The sequence below is a fragment of the Girardinichthys multiradiatus genome, chromosome 6 (genome assembly GCF_021462225.1).
Source record: "Girardinichthys multiradiatus isolate DD_20200921_A chromosome 6, DD_fGirMul_XY1, whole genome shotgun sequence".
NCBI classification, from domain to species: domain Eukaryota; kingdom Metazoa; phylum Chordata; class Actinopteri; order Cyprinodontiformes; family Goodeidae; genus Girardinichthys; species Girardinichthys multiradiatus.
In genome coordinates, this window is record NC_061799.1 from 11,503,004 (window position 1) to 11,519,251 (window position 16,248).

At 41.9% G+C, this 16,248-nt stretch overlaps 2 protein-coding genes across 7 annotated transcripts; one reads left to right on the forward strand and one right to left on the reverse strand.

Annotated features, from left to right (window-relative positions):
• Positions 1 to 879: 879 nt before the first annotated feature.
• On the reverse strand, positions 880 to 8,855 carry LOC124869877. 5 transcript variants are annotated; one of them, XM_047368081.1, is made up of 12 exons: positions 8,724 to 8,855; positions 8,303 to 8,442; positions 7,644 to 7,686; positions 6,998 to 7,071; positions 6,624 to 6,664; positions 6,369 to 6,511; positions 6,055 to 6,230; positions 3,989 to 4,116; positions 3,736 to 3,880; positions 3,483 to 3,588; positions 2,977 to 3,058; positions 880 to 2,025 (listed from the first exon to the last, which is right to left on the reverse strand). In XM_047368081.1, exons 2-12 carry the CDS (start codon positions 8,367 to 8,369, stop codon positions 1,939 to 1,941), a joined length of 1,092 nt encoding a protein of 363 aa, XP_047224037.1. In that variant the 5' UTR covers positions 8,370 to 8,442; positions 8,724 to 8,855; the 3' UTR covers positions 880 to 1,938. The 5 variants fall into 5 exon arrangements, with proteins under 5 accessions (XP_047224037.1, XP_047224039.1, XP_047224040.1 ...); XM_047368083.1 differs by lacking the exon at positions 8,303 to 8,442 and adding an exon at positions 8,482 to 8,523 and having other exon boundaries at positions 8,724 to 8,751; XM_047368084.1 differs by lacking the exon at positions 8,303 to 8,442 and having other exon boundaries at positions 8,724 to 8,803.
• A 73-nt stretch (positions 8,856 to 8,928) lies between these two features.
• On the forward strand, positions 8,929 to 12,366 carry LOC124869876 (caspase-8-like). 2 transcript variants are annotated; one of them, XM_047368079.1, is made up of 6 exons: positions 8,929 to 9,058; positions 9,135 to 9,469; positions 9,560 to 9,594; positions 11,052 to 11,157; positions 11,244 to 11,784; positions 11,961 to 12,366. In XM_047368079.1, exons 2-6 carry the CDS (start codon positions 9,136 to 9,138, stop codon positions 12,106 to 12,108), a joined length of 1,164 nt encoding a protein of 387 aa, XP_047224035.1. In that variant the 5' UTR covers positions 8,929 to 9,058; position 9,135; the 3' UTR covers positions 12,109 to 12,366. The 2 variants fall into 2 exon arrangements, with proteins under 2 accessions (XP_047224035.1, XP_047224036.1); XM_047368080.1 differs by having other exon boundaries at positions 8,973 to 9,058; positions 9,130 to 9,469.
• Positions 12,367 to 16,248: the final 3,882 nt, after the last annotated feature.

Genomic DNA, 16,248 nt, shown 5'->3' on the forward strand with positions numbered 1-16,248 from the left:
TTTTTTTGCCTCAATATTTCTTTTAGCTTCTTTAACACCTTTCTGAAAAAGAGATGAATGAAGCCAGAGTATCTTTGACATACACTCAAGATAAAACTACACTGCAATCCAGTTCAATTCAGTTTATTTATAGAGCGTCAATTCAAAACACATCGTCTGAAGACTATTCAGACCAGTCATACAGACAGATCCCAAATCAGTTACATACATGTATCAATTGATCCTGATTATCAAACAGAGCAGTCAAGTTCAATTTTTTTTCAAAGTGTTTACCAACCCAAAGGGTAAAATAACAGAATCTATTATGTTTAAGAGTTATGTTTTTGGAAAAGATACAGAAGTTTAGGAAGGATTATCATCTTGACTATATTAACTTGACTATATTAGTGGGAGAGGGAGGAGTTATCTACCATTACTTTATGTTTGTTAGTCAGATCCAGATAGTTATTTTTAAAAAGGACCCTTGGTCCACTGTAATATTTATTCCCAGGTGTTCAAAGCAATTGGTGGAAACTTTAAATGGCAATATATTAGGAAAGCAGTGTGCAGACCATCTGACAGAGGAATGAACAGATCTTTGTCCCAAATAAGCCTGCAGCACATCTCACCAAATAACTGTCAAACCGGGGTGTGGAATACTTAATGTTATCGAGTGGTGTCTGGTTAACGTAGTGTTTGTGCTCTGGAACCTCTTTTCATTCACGTTCAGGAATCCGAACAAGCTCCGAACCGTGTTGGTGAAAAAGGGGTGTGATAGGAAGCAAAGGAGTACTAAAGAGCTGTCACATCTAGTTTTTTTACTTGCAGGTTTTTGGATAATTTTTTTTTTTAATGAAAGGCAGAATAAACCATATAGTTTAAATAAATTCCAAAATAACATATGAGAAAACTCAAAAAAACTTTATTAGACATTATGAAGCGTATACGTTTTGTGGAAGATCAGACCAATCCCTGTACAACAATGTTAGTTTAGTACACATGTGCAAAAGTCCTAACAACCCCTAGTTTCTACAGATTCTGCAAGGAAAAACAAACAATGAAACATTTAAAACATGTGCAAACATAAAAAAAAAATCTGATAGATAAGTTTGTTCAATTCCAGGTCAGTGTTTAGTTGATTCAGTTTAATTTGCCATTACAGTCTGTATTGATTCAACATTAATAGGCACTGATGATGTTTTTATTCTATGTCTTAATAGAAGGTATGTCTTTACTGCACTCATATTTAAATAAACTTCAGACACAGAAATAACCTAGTGTTAATCAGACTATTTGAAGGTGCTAAATGTCTGCTCCTTCTTTCTATTGGTTTGTCTGATTAAAATCTTTCAATACCTTCACCAAACTATGACAAAGCCTCCGCCATATTTTACAAATGATTTTAAACAATCCCTGTTATAGTGATAGCCTCTGTATGTTGACAAGATTAAACCAAAATGTTATAAATTTAATTCATTAACACATAAGAACTGTGATGATCAGGTTCAGTCACAGGTTCTTGCTTATTTCAGATGATCTGTCATTTCTGCTTGTTATCTTTTTTTAAATGGCCCCTGGCCAGCAATTCTTTAAGAATGTTTTGGTTTTTTTTTTAGAGACCTTCAGGACTAGCTTCCTGATTATAAGGGTTTCAGATTTACACTTCTCCTTCTGTCCACTATGGGTCCAGTTTCTTTTAACATTTTGGACAATTTACCACTAATATAGAAAAACATTTCAGATTTTCAGCAGGGGAATCATTATTTTGGTCCGAAATTAGCAATTGTTTTTCCCAGATTCTATTAAAAATATTAATACCTGATATTTTTTGGGACCTATTGGCTCCTCAGAGTAAAACTGGGATTTCTAAATGCACCCGCTACATGTGCGCTGTCGCATAAATGTAAGTATGATACCAAATAAATGGCAGTGAATACATGCTCGTATGATGAATTGTTTTTAATTGGTTGTTCCAGGATTTTGCCCTGCGTCCTCCACCTCAATGATTTCTTCCTCAGGCTTAGTTGTTGGAACAGGATGGAAGAACTGCAAACACAAGAAGAAAAAAATAAAACATTAGAACCATCTGTAGGCAAACACTAATGGTTACATTGGGGCCAAAGATATAAAGTGCATTTCATAAAGGAAATCAAAGGAAAATCACAGACAGTTCCTATAATTACATTCAAATAAACTTTTGAAAAGTGTGGTGTGCATTTGTATTCTGCCCCCTTTAATCTGCCACCCATAAATATAGCTGAGGGCGACCAATTGCCTTCAAAAGTCAAATATTTAAATGTACATCTGTGGACATTTTGATCACAGTATAAATGCAGCTGTTTTTTCAAGGCCTCAGATAAGTCCTAAACTAAATATTTTTGTATATATATATATATATATATATAATTCTTAGTGTGAAGGAAAACTAACGATTCACATCACTGTGAGGATGCTTTTCTTCAGCAGTGTCAGAGAAGCTGGTCAGCGTTGATGGGAAAATGCATGTGAATAAAAACAGGACTTTAGTGGAAGAAAATCTATAAAGACTGCAAAACGTGAGACTGGGTTGGAGGTTCATCAACCAACCTAAACACACAGCCTGAGCTGCAATGGAGTGGTTTAGATTATTAGAATATTATGTGTCAGAATGACTCAGACCTACGTTTAATAGAGAATCTGTGGCAAGACTTCAAAATTACTTGTGAAAAACATTGTCATATGCAAAGCAGGTAGACCAACACCCTAACAGACTTCCAGCTATAATTGACTCTGAAGGGATGAATACAAATGCACTTTGCAGATCTGCATTTTTGTAATAATTGTAAAGACCTGGTCTCCTTTTACTTTGACAACACCATTATGTACTTCTTAGTTGGCATTACAACATGGTCTATACATTTATGTTTGTGTTCATGCAAAATTTGGAAAAGTTCAAGGTGAAAACTTCTGCAGGGCACTGTAGAAGTGCATGTGTGTGTAGCGTATGGATGGGCTTACGTTGAGTGGTTCGTTTTTTTCCAGGAAATGTTTGTACTTCGCAGGGGGGTGAGGAATTGGAGGAAACAGAACTTTAACCAACCTGAGAGACAAAATGTAAGTAATAAGGAAGATTTTTAATCCACATTTTATAGTCATCTTAACTTTGTTTTCAAACAGAAAGTTGACAAGAATTTAAAAGAAAACGCCCATGTTTTCTTTATTAGTTCATGCATTCATTACCTTTTGAATTGAACTTTGATAAATATGCAGGCCTGTGGCTTTTCACATGAAAAGACACTACTTACACCCCTTTCTGCACTTCTTTCTTTGAAAGAAACATCACAACATCTGCAAACATAAAGGTCACGTTTGTCCTTTTTTTCCCCGTCACAGGCCAGTTCTGCATTTACAAGATATGACTGACTTGACGTGTCAGCTTGGAAGCAGCTGAGCAACAAGGGGATGTTTAAAAAAATGGCTATGATTGGTCATCAGCTCCATCTTGTCAACAAGGAACACGCTACCTCTGATGGCGCAGTAGTAGCAGCACAGCCAGGAGGATCATGGGTATTCCAAGTGAAATCCCAGCAACCACAAGAAGATCGAGTCTGATTGATGGCTGCTCCATCGCTACGTACACACACATGCACATGGAGAGGGATTATTTTACTGAGGAAGTATCTGTACTTTAGCTTTAAGGTGCAAACAAGTCAGAATAAACACAGGAACAAGTCACTGATCAAATCTTCGAGTCTAAGAAAACCAATTTGCACTCACTGACTGTGGGACTCCACTCGCTCCACTGAGTGCATCCGAGGCAATTGGGCGATATTCTGCTCCTCATCCTTACCCTGTAGGTGGAAGCTTGAACGCCATTTGGCTCTACGTATTGCAGCATATTCGTGAAGTTTTTTAGCTTTTTCTGTTTTGAAAAGATTGTGTTTTTTTTCTTTTAGTGGGTTAATTCAGGCTGAAAAATACCATAACTGGTGTTTAATTTACATTCACACACACAGCAAGAAAGACATACCTGGTCACCCGTGTGCAGCTGGTAATCAAAACAATGCAGGCCAAAGTTTTCACTCGGCGCATCCCATTTTACATGAAGTCTGCCATGCTGAATCGATGCAGTAATATTTGCTGGAGGAGGCAGGATCTCTGTGGCGAAACCCAAATGACCCCATGTTACAGTTAAGCCCAAACTTATTCAAACAACAATACTGTTTCTAGCAAAAGAATGTCAACAGAGAACAGAAAAAAAAATATAAACCGTTATTTATCTGTTTTCATGTACATATTTATTTTTCAAATTGCGTTAAAAATTGTATTAAAATAACCTCAATTCTCAGTAACTGATGAAAAGGTCGTTACAGGCTTCATCAAACCCTTCTTCTAAATGCTGACCAGCTGCTTGCATGTTTCCTGGTATTTTGAGGATTCATACTTGGTGATGAGCTCCAAGTTTCAGTTTCAAGCCTGGACTTTGGCTAGGCCACTCCAAAACGTGCCAGTCAGAAGAAACATGTAACCTCAATATTACTTTAAATCTAAATCTGCCAAGGGTATAAATTTAATTAAAGCAGACAAAAATATATTATTGCAGCACTCAGATGTTTTCATAATTAAAGTAACTTCAGTCTTAATCTTACTAAAGACTAAACTAAATGTGACTAAATCAAAGCTTAAGTAACTAATGAATGCATTCTGACTGTTTGATTGAATATTTAAGCATGCATAACAACACTGGTTGTACTTTTTCAAAGCTGGATTTTTTTAAGAAGAGCAGGTTGCTTCACCAACAGAGGGACACAAGAAGAAAGCTTTAATGTTCTAAACCCCAAGTTACTTCTGACCTTTGACATTATGCCCTGGGGCGTTAATAAAGTCAGCATTGGAATCACCTGCTGCACACACTGTTAAGATCAAGCAGGCTACACTATTATCAGTTTCACCTGCTCATTTCCTTTGGACACAACTTTTGTTTCCGGCTAGAAAAAACAATGAAAAGCTATTTTTACCTTTGGGACTTTACCTTCAGCCTTAGAGTAAAATTGTGGGTGTTTTTCTTAGAGCAGTTAGTTGTGGAGTTATTATTAACCCTAAATATTTAGCATAGGTGTATGTGTAATATACCATAGGTGTTTTCCTTTTTTTTTTAAATGTTGAAGTGAGGGTTGATGGATAGGACTTTTACTTTTACATCTCTTGACTGAAATCTAAACACGTTATCAGCCCAAAGATGGACTTCCTTAATGTTTTAAAATGTATCCATGGTTAACCAGAGATCAAACACTGATGACTTTGGAGTCGTTATTGCGTCAACATCATCTTATTATCTTACCTATTTTAGGTCATTCATGCCCTGTATTTTCAGCAATTACCATTTTAACCTACTTAAATAACTTAACACTTTGGCCCAAACAACCATCTGCAGGCATTATCTGCACTTAAACGATCCTGAGTGAATTGACTCTGCCATGAGAGGAGCTGAGTGACACATGAACAGTAAAGGGAGAATAACTAATTAGCATTTTGCTGTACATCACGAAGGACTTTATTAGGGCCTAATAATTACTGTACTTTGTAAAAGTACTCAAAGACCTTGAACCTTTCGATAGATTTTGTGCTAGACCAACACAAAGTAGTGCATAATTGTTAAGTGGAAGGTAAATGGCAGATAATTTTCAAATCTTTTACAAATAAAATTCACAAAAGTAATTTGGGACATGTCGCTACCAGCTTTGCACATTTAGAGTGAAAAACATGCGTATTCTTTATTCCCAAACTGGTTCAAGTTCAATAAGATTGGATTGGGGAGTGTCTGGGGACAGTTATTTTTCAGTCTATCCGCAGATTCTGAATTTGATTTAGATCTGTACTTTGACTGGGCCATTCTAACAGATAAATAAGCTTTGATCTAATCCGTTCCAATGTTGCCCTAACATTTTAATGTTTTTAAAATGGTTAAAAATGGTTCACACAAGAGATATTCTGCGTGTCTTGATCTGCTGACAGCAGTGCATATCTAGTATATAATCTCTGTGTGTTACCAACTTCAGCTACTCAACAAGAACAGTGTAAGTCTTTGAGATTTACTCAATAAATCAGCTGGATATGATGCGGTGCAGCATATCCAGGCGTCACGCAGGGTCACGTTAAAAGTGACGTCTACAGACTTATTCTCGTCATCATGGAGCATCCAGGATATGAACCCAACTCTCTGCGCCGAGTCTTGGTTTCGAGAATCAACCAAGTCTTCATTCTCAGAAACCCTGCAAAGAAACAAAAAGAAAGTTATCCATATATACATTTTTTTAAGATTTTCTTGCATTTCTTGTTTTTAAATGTCCTAAAAGTAAGATGTGTTTGTGAATTATATTGCAAAAGCACAGAAAACAAACTGAGATTACCTGACGGAAACAGACAGCTGAGCATCCTTCTCCAAGGTGTGGAATGACCAGGAACAGTTGAGCATGTTTGTTGGGTACAGGACACAGATGACGGCTTCTGTGTTCTCAGGCATTTCTTTACATTCATTAAACTCTGTCATGTTCTGTATGTGGATGGAATTAAGAGGCGAGTTAGGGGAAACTAAAACTTGATTTTAAGCTAATACATAACTTATTAACAGTTTTAAGAATCTGTAAGAATATTTTTATGCTCACATCTCCAGAAGAAAAAGTACAGTCATCTGAAGTGTTGCCCTCTGTCTCCGGTATAAGAAAACATAAAACCAGAACATGAGCGAAAACAAACATCTCATTGAAGAACGTTCATCATCTGGTTCACATTTCACAATATGTAGCTCAGTTTGAGCATCACTGCTGTACAGAGCTTTAAAAACGAAAGCATCAGTGCACCATCCTAAACTCTTCAGCTTTGTGTATAATCCTCAAATCTGAGGGATTCCCAGGAATATTGTCTAAAAAGAAAAAGCAACCACCGCCCTGATAAGCAGACAGCTGCTTCATTATTCTGCTTGTTTTTGTTTATTTTACTGTGGATGTGTTGGAGCAGTGTGTGGTGTGAAGACACCCACCGCCCAGTGAGATCCACATCACCAGGAAACTGATCCAGAGTACGGGGAGACCAGGAGACGGCTTCATAATGGGTCTAAAATGTACATACATACACAGACATCAGATTCACATCATTGGATTTATCATATTTGGTGGTTAAGGAGTCCTTGCTGATATTAGGCACTCTCACCTTACTGTGAATAAGTGAAAATATGATTTTATCCACACAGACATAAGTTTCAGCCTCAGTTTTTGAAGCAGACCCCAGTGGTTGGACCGCATGCAATAAAGAGACTATTGTATGAGTTTACTGTGGGTGATTTCCTGGCTTTTTACACTTCCCCTTTTTAACTTCTTTCAAAGACGTGCTGATTTCTTGTAAGTCTCCTCAGAGAAGGTACAAGCTGATTTAAAGAAACTGCTTTCCTAATTTCTGTACTAATCCAATATGATACCTTCAAAGTTTCAGAAACAGTTTTCAGCCCCATTGATTGACAGAGTTATCCAACCTTTGTTTACACACAGCTACTACTCTAATAAATGGACACAGCTGTGACTTCTCACTGTACATATCAGCTCATATCTTAGGAGTGAACGCTCAAACAGAACATTCTGTCTGCTATGCTATCATAAAACCATTGGAAAAAGTTAACAAGGCGTCGTTACCTTCTTCTGGCTCTCCACGCTGCCGCTGAATGTGATTCTCTCTCTGCCAAGAGACCAACGAGACGATTTTGGGGAAATAAACTATGACGTCACCTACTGTACAAAGCATCAGGAAGCCAAGACGGCTTTTCATCACTCTGTTCTTTGTGTGAATGCCACACATATCTCAGCACCCTACACAGAGTTTTACTGCTTTAAACATAATATGTTTATGGAAAATGCTCCTAAATGTAAAAAATACATAACATTTGCTTTACAATGAATTGTATTTTTATTATAAAGAATTAAAGTTAATGAAAACCCTTTCTCAGAAAACTCAAATATTACATTAGACCAATATAAAAATAATTTTTAGTGTACAAAATTTCATTCTAATGTTGCTGGGGGCTCCTTTTGCATGAATAACTGCGTCATTCATGCATGAAGATCATCGGCCTGGGACTCTGCTGAGGTGTTCAGGGAATCCAGACTGTTTTAATGACAACTCTCAGCTCGCTCTCCTGCCTCTTGACACTTCACCACAGACCCTAATGGTAAATGGACTGAATTTAGATAGCGCTTTTCCAGTCACACTTGGCAGGTTCCAAGTCTTGTTGGAAGATAAAATCAACATCTCCATGAAGCTTGTCAGCACAGGGAAACATGGAGTGCTTTAAAACCTTGTGGTAAGACAGCTGCGCTGACTTTGGATTGAGGAAAACATAGCTTCATGGCTTCCCAAATCATCACTGGATGTTGGACCTCAAGCAGCTTGGTTTGTCTCTCTCTGCCTTTCCTCCAGACGCTGGGACCTTGACATCTAAAGAAAAAAACTTTACTTTCAACCAAAAAAACATACCTTTGGCCACCTAGACTTTTCCTCCACCCAGGTTAGGCACCTCTGAGAAGGAAGGCAACAGTTAGGTGGCAACAAAGACCACCGATGGATCGGACATTTTTTACATTGACAACAACGCGTGTCAAATTACTAACAACTCCTCACAAGATGGAGGGCATCTAAATAAATGAGCCATCACGTAAGAGGGACTTTTCGCAGTATATTACATCTTCTACTTCGTACTCATGCTTTATACTACTTACCACTATGAAGCAGAACGGTGAGTTAAAACTTCTGTCTGGTTATTAAACCACGCCCATAAATTATGAAGTTCGGTATTCGTCGTTAGACTTCATAACTCTGGCCCCTGTGGCGAAATAACCAAATTATCTTTGTTGCGCTTTTCGTTTCTACCACGAGGGGGCAGCAACGACCGCACTTTGGTTAAAGACCTTTTTCAAACGACTTGCTTCTTTAGGTAGCGGGAAATAATCATTTCCTTGAAAGGGCGGGATTTTGTTCTTAACAATTATGTTTTAAAAAGGAGAGTATACTGCTTCAACGCACTCAGGACGAAGGAAGAGCATTAAGCATTAAGGTATTTGGAGTTTTACTGTTGAAGTTGAGTATAACTGAGTACATACAGGTAGTAATATTGATCTGTTCTAGCGCAGTATGTCGGCCAAAGAGACCCTGAAGCGTAATAAAACAAAAATCCAGGAGGTTTTATGTGGAGACTACAGATTTATCCTCAACAAAGTACAGGAGAAGGAGCTGATAACTTCAAGGGAGTACAACAATCTGAAGAACATCAACAAAGAAGATGTGGAGGGCCACGTGGTAGAGCTTGTAGACAAGATGATGAATAAAGGTGAAGAAACCTGCCAACATTTCCTGGATCTGCTGCAAACGGATGAAGTCACTGGAACCTATCCTGACCTGAAGAACATACAGCTCAGGGACATCAGAGTTGTGACCGAGCCAGTCAGAGTTACCGCACCTTATTGTGGTAATCAAAGTCAGATTGAATTGTAGCATTTGTGTACTGTTACAAATCGAGGAAACAGGTTTCATTTCTGTTTGTTTTACTTTCACTCAGGTGACATGGTGCCAGAGAGTAAAAGGCAGAAGAAGGTGAGGTCCTTGTATGGAAACAGCAGTGTGCCATGAACATGCAGACTTTATTAAAAAACATAATATAGGTTTAAATATATTTATTCAGGTAACTCAAGAGTAATTTCTTGTAAAATATTAATTCACTTCCTTATAAGTCTGGACGTCCCCTTCATTACATTGTACTACACAGGATTCCTACTCTTAAAAAGTATGGAAAATATGGAATATGCTTGCATGGTTTTACCAAGTCTAGATACATTGGAAAATCTAATATTGAGTATGGGGAAAAAATGTATCCCCTGTTTCATTTTTCAGGATTAAAAAAATCCGGTGTGGTGTGCTTAAAGTAAATTAAGAAGTGGACTAATTTTCAGACTGATTAAATGTAACAGATGCTAAGAACAGCGTAAAGACTGATTTATTTTTACGGGCCTTTTCTTAAAATTTCCAGGAAACAAACCTGGTTTTTACTTTTAGATAACAAAAAAAACATGGAAAAAAGTTTGGAGTTCTTGCATTTTAGTGAGTGGCAACTGCTCCAGTCCTTACAGTCAGAGGTAATCTGTAGCAGTAATAAATCAGTCTATTAAGGATGTTTTGTAGCTTGAATAAGTTGGAAGCATTGTGGCATGATATATGGGTTAAATCAATGTATTAACTCATTATCTGAAGAATTCAAATGTTTACATTTTAAGATTAGGGGATTATTAAATAGTTATTACTACAAAACATGCCTGATTTCTCAATATCTCAAGATAATAGAATAATGTAACTTGTTACAAGAACTAACGTGAGCTGTTGTTTTCTCAACATACAGGTGATTCTCAGTAAATTGAAATATCACTGAGAAGTTTATATATTTCAGTAATTCTGTTTAAAAAAGTGAAATACATACTATCACTACATAAGTTTTTCTTTGTCTAGTGTTTGTTATATTTACTGTTTCTTCCTTCAGTGACTTTGCCCCATGTGTTTATTCTGACCCATTTGCTATGCATTCAGTTAATTGGCGTTTTCCCACCATACTTTTTCCTTCTACTCAACTTTACATTAATATGCTTGGATACAGCACTCTGTCATAAGCTAGCTTCTATAGCAAGGACTCTTTGTGGTCTGCCCTCCTTGTGAAGGGTGTCAGTGCTGGACATGAATCCAGTCAGCAGTGTTCCCCGTGATTGTGTAGCCTACTAACCCAGACTGAGAGACCGCTTAGAGGCTCAGAAAACCTTTGCAGGTGTTTTGAGTTAATTAGCTGTTTATGGTGTGGGGAGTGACTCCATGAGAATCCAATATTTAACTTTGTCGCGATATTGACATTTATAAATTCATATATTCAGTGTGGTATTTGAACTTTTGAGATGGGAATTTTCAAAAGGGAAATGTGTAAGGACCCTGAACCCATCATAAAATATATACTGTATATATTTTTTGCTGTGTATTGAGTTGTAAGTGTCACATGGTCTCCTCTGTTTTAGGAGGAGCTTTATGAACTAAAAAGTCAGCCTGTTGGTCTCTGCCTGATCATAAACAACGAGAAATTCATTGGCAGGGATCCGAGAAGGGGGACAAACAAAGATGCCGGTATGTTATTTTTTCTGTTTTGGTTTTCAACATATATTTTGTCTGATATTCGCTGTAACTCTTCTCTTTTGAAAACAATCCTGCAGATAGCCTGGCGAAGGTGTTCAGCTGGCTGGGCTTCAGAGTGCTGATGTGTAAAGACCAAACCAGGGACCAGATGAAAGAGACACTGCAGTGCTTTGCTTCTCTTCCTGGTGACGTCCAGCCGCAGAACTTGAGCCTTCAGGAATGGTCTGGCAGCTGTTTCACTGCTCCCCAGCAGATCCTTGAGCATGGTGATGCATTTGTCTGTTGCATTCTGAGCCATGGCTCACTGGGTGCAGTTTTGGGGATTGACTCACAGCCTCTTGTCATTAAAGATATTACAAGATATTTTAAGGCCACTAAAGAGTCACCCCTCACTGGCAAACCCAAAATGTTCCTCATCCAGGCCTGCCAAGGAACCAAAATACAGCAAGGGGTGTTGCTGAAAGATGTGGAGGAGGATAGTTTAACCAGCATTCCTGAGGAAGCAGATGTTCTTGTTGCTTTGGCCACCGTTGAAGATCATGCAGCCTTAAGACACTGTATAGAAGGAAGCTGGTTTGTCCAATCTGTGTGTGAGCAGCTGAAAGAGCACTGTCCCAGGTACTTAAAGCATTTAATGACATCTAGTTATGAGATGTCTGATGAATCTAATTTCCAATGTTTCCTCTTGTGTAATTCTAACAGTATAATCAGTGCACTCTGTTGTTTGATGTTGGCTTTTTTGTCTATGTGGTGACAGTGTTGTGTTTTTTTCCCTTTTACACATCTAATTTCAGGGGAGAAGACATAACTTCCATCCTGCTCCATGTAAATGACCAAGTTGGTCAGAAAGAGGGCTCCATTTGTCTTGGTAAAATAAAGCAGGCACCTGAAGTGAGGTTCACTCTGAGGAAGAAACTCGTGCTGTCGCCACATTCCCCGTAGAGCACCACAACTCCTGCAAAAAGGGCTGGCCTTTAGGACGTTCTTTATCTCTGGAAAACATTTGCCAAAAATATTCCTTCTCGTTTTCCTTTTATGCTGTACTTTCTGAAATCTAATTTTACATTAAGTGGCACCATTTTGTACTCGTACTCGTCGTCTTCCGCTTATCCGGGACCGGGTCGCGGGGGCAGCAGACTCAACAGAGACGCCCAGATGTCCCTCTCTCCAGACACCTAATCCAGTTCCTCCAGGGGGAGCCCAAGGCGTTCCCAGGCCAGCCGAGAGACATAGTCCCTCCAGCGTGTCCTGGGCCGTCCCCTGGGCCTCCTCCTGGTGGGACGTGCCTGGAACACCTCCCGAGGAAGGCGTCCAGGATGCATCCTAAATAGATGCCCGAGCCACCTCAACGGGCTCCTCTTGATGTGGAGGAGCAGTGGCTCTACTCCAAGCCCCTCCCGGATGGCCGAGCTCCTCACCCTATCTCTAAGGGAGTGCCCGGCCACCCTACGGAGGAAGCTCATTTCAGCTGCTTGTATCCGGGATCTCGTTCTTTCGGTCATGACCCAAAGTTCATGGCCATAGGTGAGGGTAGGAACGTAGACCGACCAGTAAATTGAGAGCTTTGCTTTTCGGCTCAGCTCTCTCTTCACCACAACGGACCGGCACAGCGCCTCCATTACTGTGGCAGCCGCACCGATCCGTCTGTCGATCTCCCGCTCCATTCTTCCCTCACTCGTGAACAAGACCCCGAGATACTTAAACTCCTCCACTTGAGGCAGGAACTCCCCTCCAACCTGAAGAGGACAAGCCACCCTTTTCTGGTCGAGTACCATGGCCTCTGACTTGGAGGAGCTGATCCTCATCCCAGCCGCTTCACACTCGGCTGCGAACCGCCACAGCGCATGCTGTAGGTCTTGGCTAGAGGGGGCCAGCAGGACCATGTCATCTGCAAAAAGAAGAGACGAAATCCACTGGTCCCCAAACCAGACCTCCTCTGGCCCTTGGCTGCGTCTAGAAATCCTGTCCATAAAAGTTATGAACAGGACCGATGACAAAGGGCAGCCCTGCCGGAGTCCGACATGCACTGGGAACAGGTCCGACTTAGTGCCGGCAATGCGGACCAAACTCCTGCTCCGCTCGTACAGGGACCGGATGGCCCCTAGTAAAGGGCCCCCGATTCCATACTCCTGGAGCACCCCCCACAGGGCATCACGAGGGACACAGTCGAATGCCTTCTCCAGTTCCACAAAACACATGTGAACCGGTTGGGCAAACTCCCATGAACCCTCGAGCACCCTGTAGAGGGTATAGAGCTGGTCCAGTGTTCCACGGCCGGGACGAAAACCACACTGCTCCTCCTGAAGCCGAGGTTCAACTATCGGTCGGACTCTCCTCTCCAATACCCGGGCGTAAGCCTTACCAGGGAGGCTGAGGAGTGTGATCCCCCTGTAGTTGGAACACACCCTCCGGTCCCCCTTCTTATGAAGGGGGACCACCACCCCAGTCTGCCAGTCCAGAGGCACTGTCCCCGACTGCCACGCAATGTTGAAGAGACGTGTCAACCATGACAGCCCTACAACATCCAGAGACTTGAGGTACTCAGGGCGGATCTCATCCACCCCCGAAGCCTTGCCACCGCGGAGCTTTTTAACCACCTCGGTGACTTCAGTCTGGGTGATGAAAGAGTCCAACCCAGAGTCCCCAACCTCTGTTTCCACCACGGAATGCGTGATGGCAGGATTGAGGAGATCCTCGAAGTACTCCTTCCACCACCCGATAATGTCCTCAGTCAAGGTCAGCAGTCTCCCGCCCCCACTATAAACAGTGTTGGCGAAGCACTGCTTCCCCCTCCTGAGGCGACGGACGGTTTGCCAGAATCGCTTCGAGGCCAACCGGTAGTCCTTCTCCATGCCCTCACCGAACTCCTCCCAGGCCCGAGTTTTTGCCTCTGCCACAGCCCGGGCCGCAGCACGCTTGGCCTCACGGTACCCGTCAGCCGAATCAGGAGTACCACAAGCCAACCACAGCCGATAGGACTCCTTCTTCAGCTTAACAGCATCCCTTACTGCCGGTGACCACCACCGGGTTCTGGAATTGCCGCCGCGACAGGAACCGCAGACCTTACGGCCACAGCTACGGGCAGCAGCATCGACAATAGATGCGGAGAACATGGTCCACTCGGACTCTATGTCTCCAACATCCCCCGGGATCTGGTCGAAGCTCTCCCGGAGGTGGGAGTTGAATACATCCCTGGCCGAGGGCTCTGCCAGGCATTCCAAGCAGACCCTCACTAAGCGCTTGGGCCTGCCAAGTCTGTCCGGCTTTCTCCTCCTCCAGCAGATCCAACTCACCACCAGGAGATGATCAGTGGACAGCTCAGCCCCTCTCTTCACCCGAGTATCCAAAACATGCGGCCGAAGGTCTGATGATACGACAACAAAGTCGATCATCGACCTCCTGCCTAGGGTGTCCAGGTGCCAAGTCCACTGATGGACACCCTTATGTTTGAACATGGTGTTCGTTATGGACAATCCGTGACTAGCACAGAAGTCCAATAACAAAACACCACTCGGATTCAGATCGGGGAGGCCATTCCTCCCGATCACGCCTCTCCAGGTGTCACTGTCGTTCCCCACATGGGCGTTGAAGTCCCCCAGCAGAATAATGGAGTCCCCGGGGGGGCACTATCCAGCACCCCCGCCAGGGACGCCAAGAAGGCCGGGTACTCTGCACTGCCACTCGGCCCGTAGGCTGAAATGATAGTCAGAGACCTCTCCCCAACCCGAAGGCGCAGGGATACGACCCTCTCATCCACTGGGGTAAACCCCAACACGAGACGGCTGAGCTGGGGGGCAACAAGCAAACCCACACCAGCCCGCCGCCTCTCCCCGTGGGCCACTCCAGAGTAGAACAGAGTCCAACCCCTCTCAAGGAGATGGGTTCCAGAGCCCACGCTGTGCGTGGAGGCGAGCACGACTATTTCTAGTCGATATCTCTCGGCCTCCCGCACAAGCTCAGGCTCCTTCCCCCCCAGCGAGGTGACATTCCACGTCCCTAGAGCCAGCCTAAGCATCCGGGGATCGGGCCGCTGAGGTCTCCACCTTTGTCCGCCACCCAATCCTCTTTGCACCGGTCCCTCACGGTTCCCCCTGCAGGTGGTGGGCCCACTGGGGGACTGGGTGGTGGGCACCATTTTGTTCTCTACCAAATTGTAATTGCTGAATAAAACCAAAGGTGGGGTCAGTGCTGGTATGTGTCAGGTTTCATTTTTATCTACTGTCTGTCCACACTTAATAGACACATACTGCTCCAAATATCAAACACTAGTATACAGCAGAGTTACCCAACAGGTAAATATTTATTTTAACATATACATAATAATACACATGTCCATGTGCATTATCTGCCAACACGTATGGATTTAAGTTAACATGAAATAGATATACTTGTATTAAATCCATTGTTGCATGATAAGTGCAACAATAAGTGCCTTTTGTTCTCACCTATATTAAATCCGACTAATTGTTTCATAGTTTCGATCAGTTAGAATGACCAAAATAATTTTTATTTCGCAGAAAAATGTGAAAGAATTTCGAGATTTTTTTAAAATTACTTTACTTGTGTGTCTCAACGGAGACGGCCTGCGTGCAGAGCGGAGAGTTGGACCTGCGCTGGTCCAGTTTACCTCTTCTCTCCTCCCCTTCACCGTCAGATTGAGCCCTGTCCTGCCGACAGGCCGGCTAACCATCCAGGAAACAAACAAAACTAATATACCTGCTTCCTAAAGTTCAGATGAAAAAGTTAAAACTTCACCTGCCTCCATTTTATCTAAACAGAACAGGCCAATCAATTTTAGACCTTTACCCGCTATGTCTTCTATGGCCGCCACCAGGTGCCGGGTGAATGTCATATAAATTATGTTCATATTGTGCCTGTAATAAATCTCACACTACAAAGGCAACAGACAGCTTCATGTGCCGCACAAGGTGCCCTTTTTTTCCACTTGAGCACCTGCCCCCGAAAATGTCTGTGCACGCCACTGGTTATGTGTATCGTGTTTTGGTGCAAAATGTGCAAAAATAACTCTAAAATTAAAGCCAAAAACCTTTTGTTTAATTCTCTACAAAGTTCTTAGGCTTA

Coding starts and splice junctions, on each gene's coding strand:
- LOC124869876 (XM_047368079.1), top strand. CDS start 9,136: ATGTCGGCCAAAGAGACCCTGAAGCGTAATAAAACAAAAATCCAGGAG. Junction 9,470..9,559: donor AGTTACCGCACCTTATTGTG/GTAATCAAAGTC, acceptor ACTTTCACTCAG/GTGACATGGTGCCAGAGAGT. Junction 11,785..11,960: donor CTGAAAGAGCACTGTCCCAG/GTACTTAAAGCA, acceptor ATCTAATTTCAG/GGGAGAAGACATAACTTCCA.
- LOC124869877 (XM_047368081.1), bottom strand. CDS start 8,369: ATGATTTGGGAAGCCATGAAGCTATGTTTTCCTCAATCCAAAGTCAGC. Junction 7,687..8,302: donor CGCAGCTGTCTTACCACAAG/GTTTTAAAGCAC, acceptor GTCTCTTGGCAG/AGAGAGAATCACATTCAGCG. Junction 3,589..3,735: donor CGAGTGGAGTCCCACAGTCA/GTGAGTGCAAAT, acceptor GTGTGTACGTAG/CGATGGAGCAGCCATCAATC.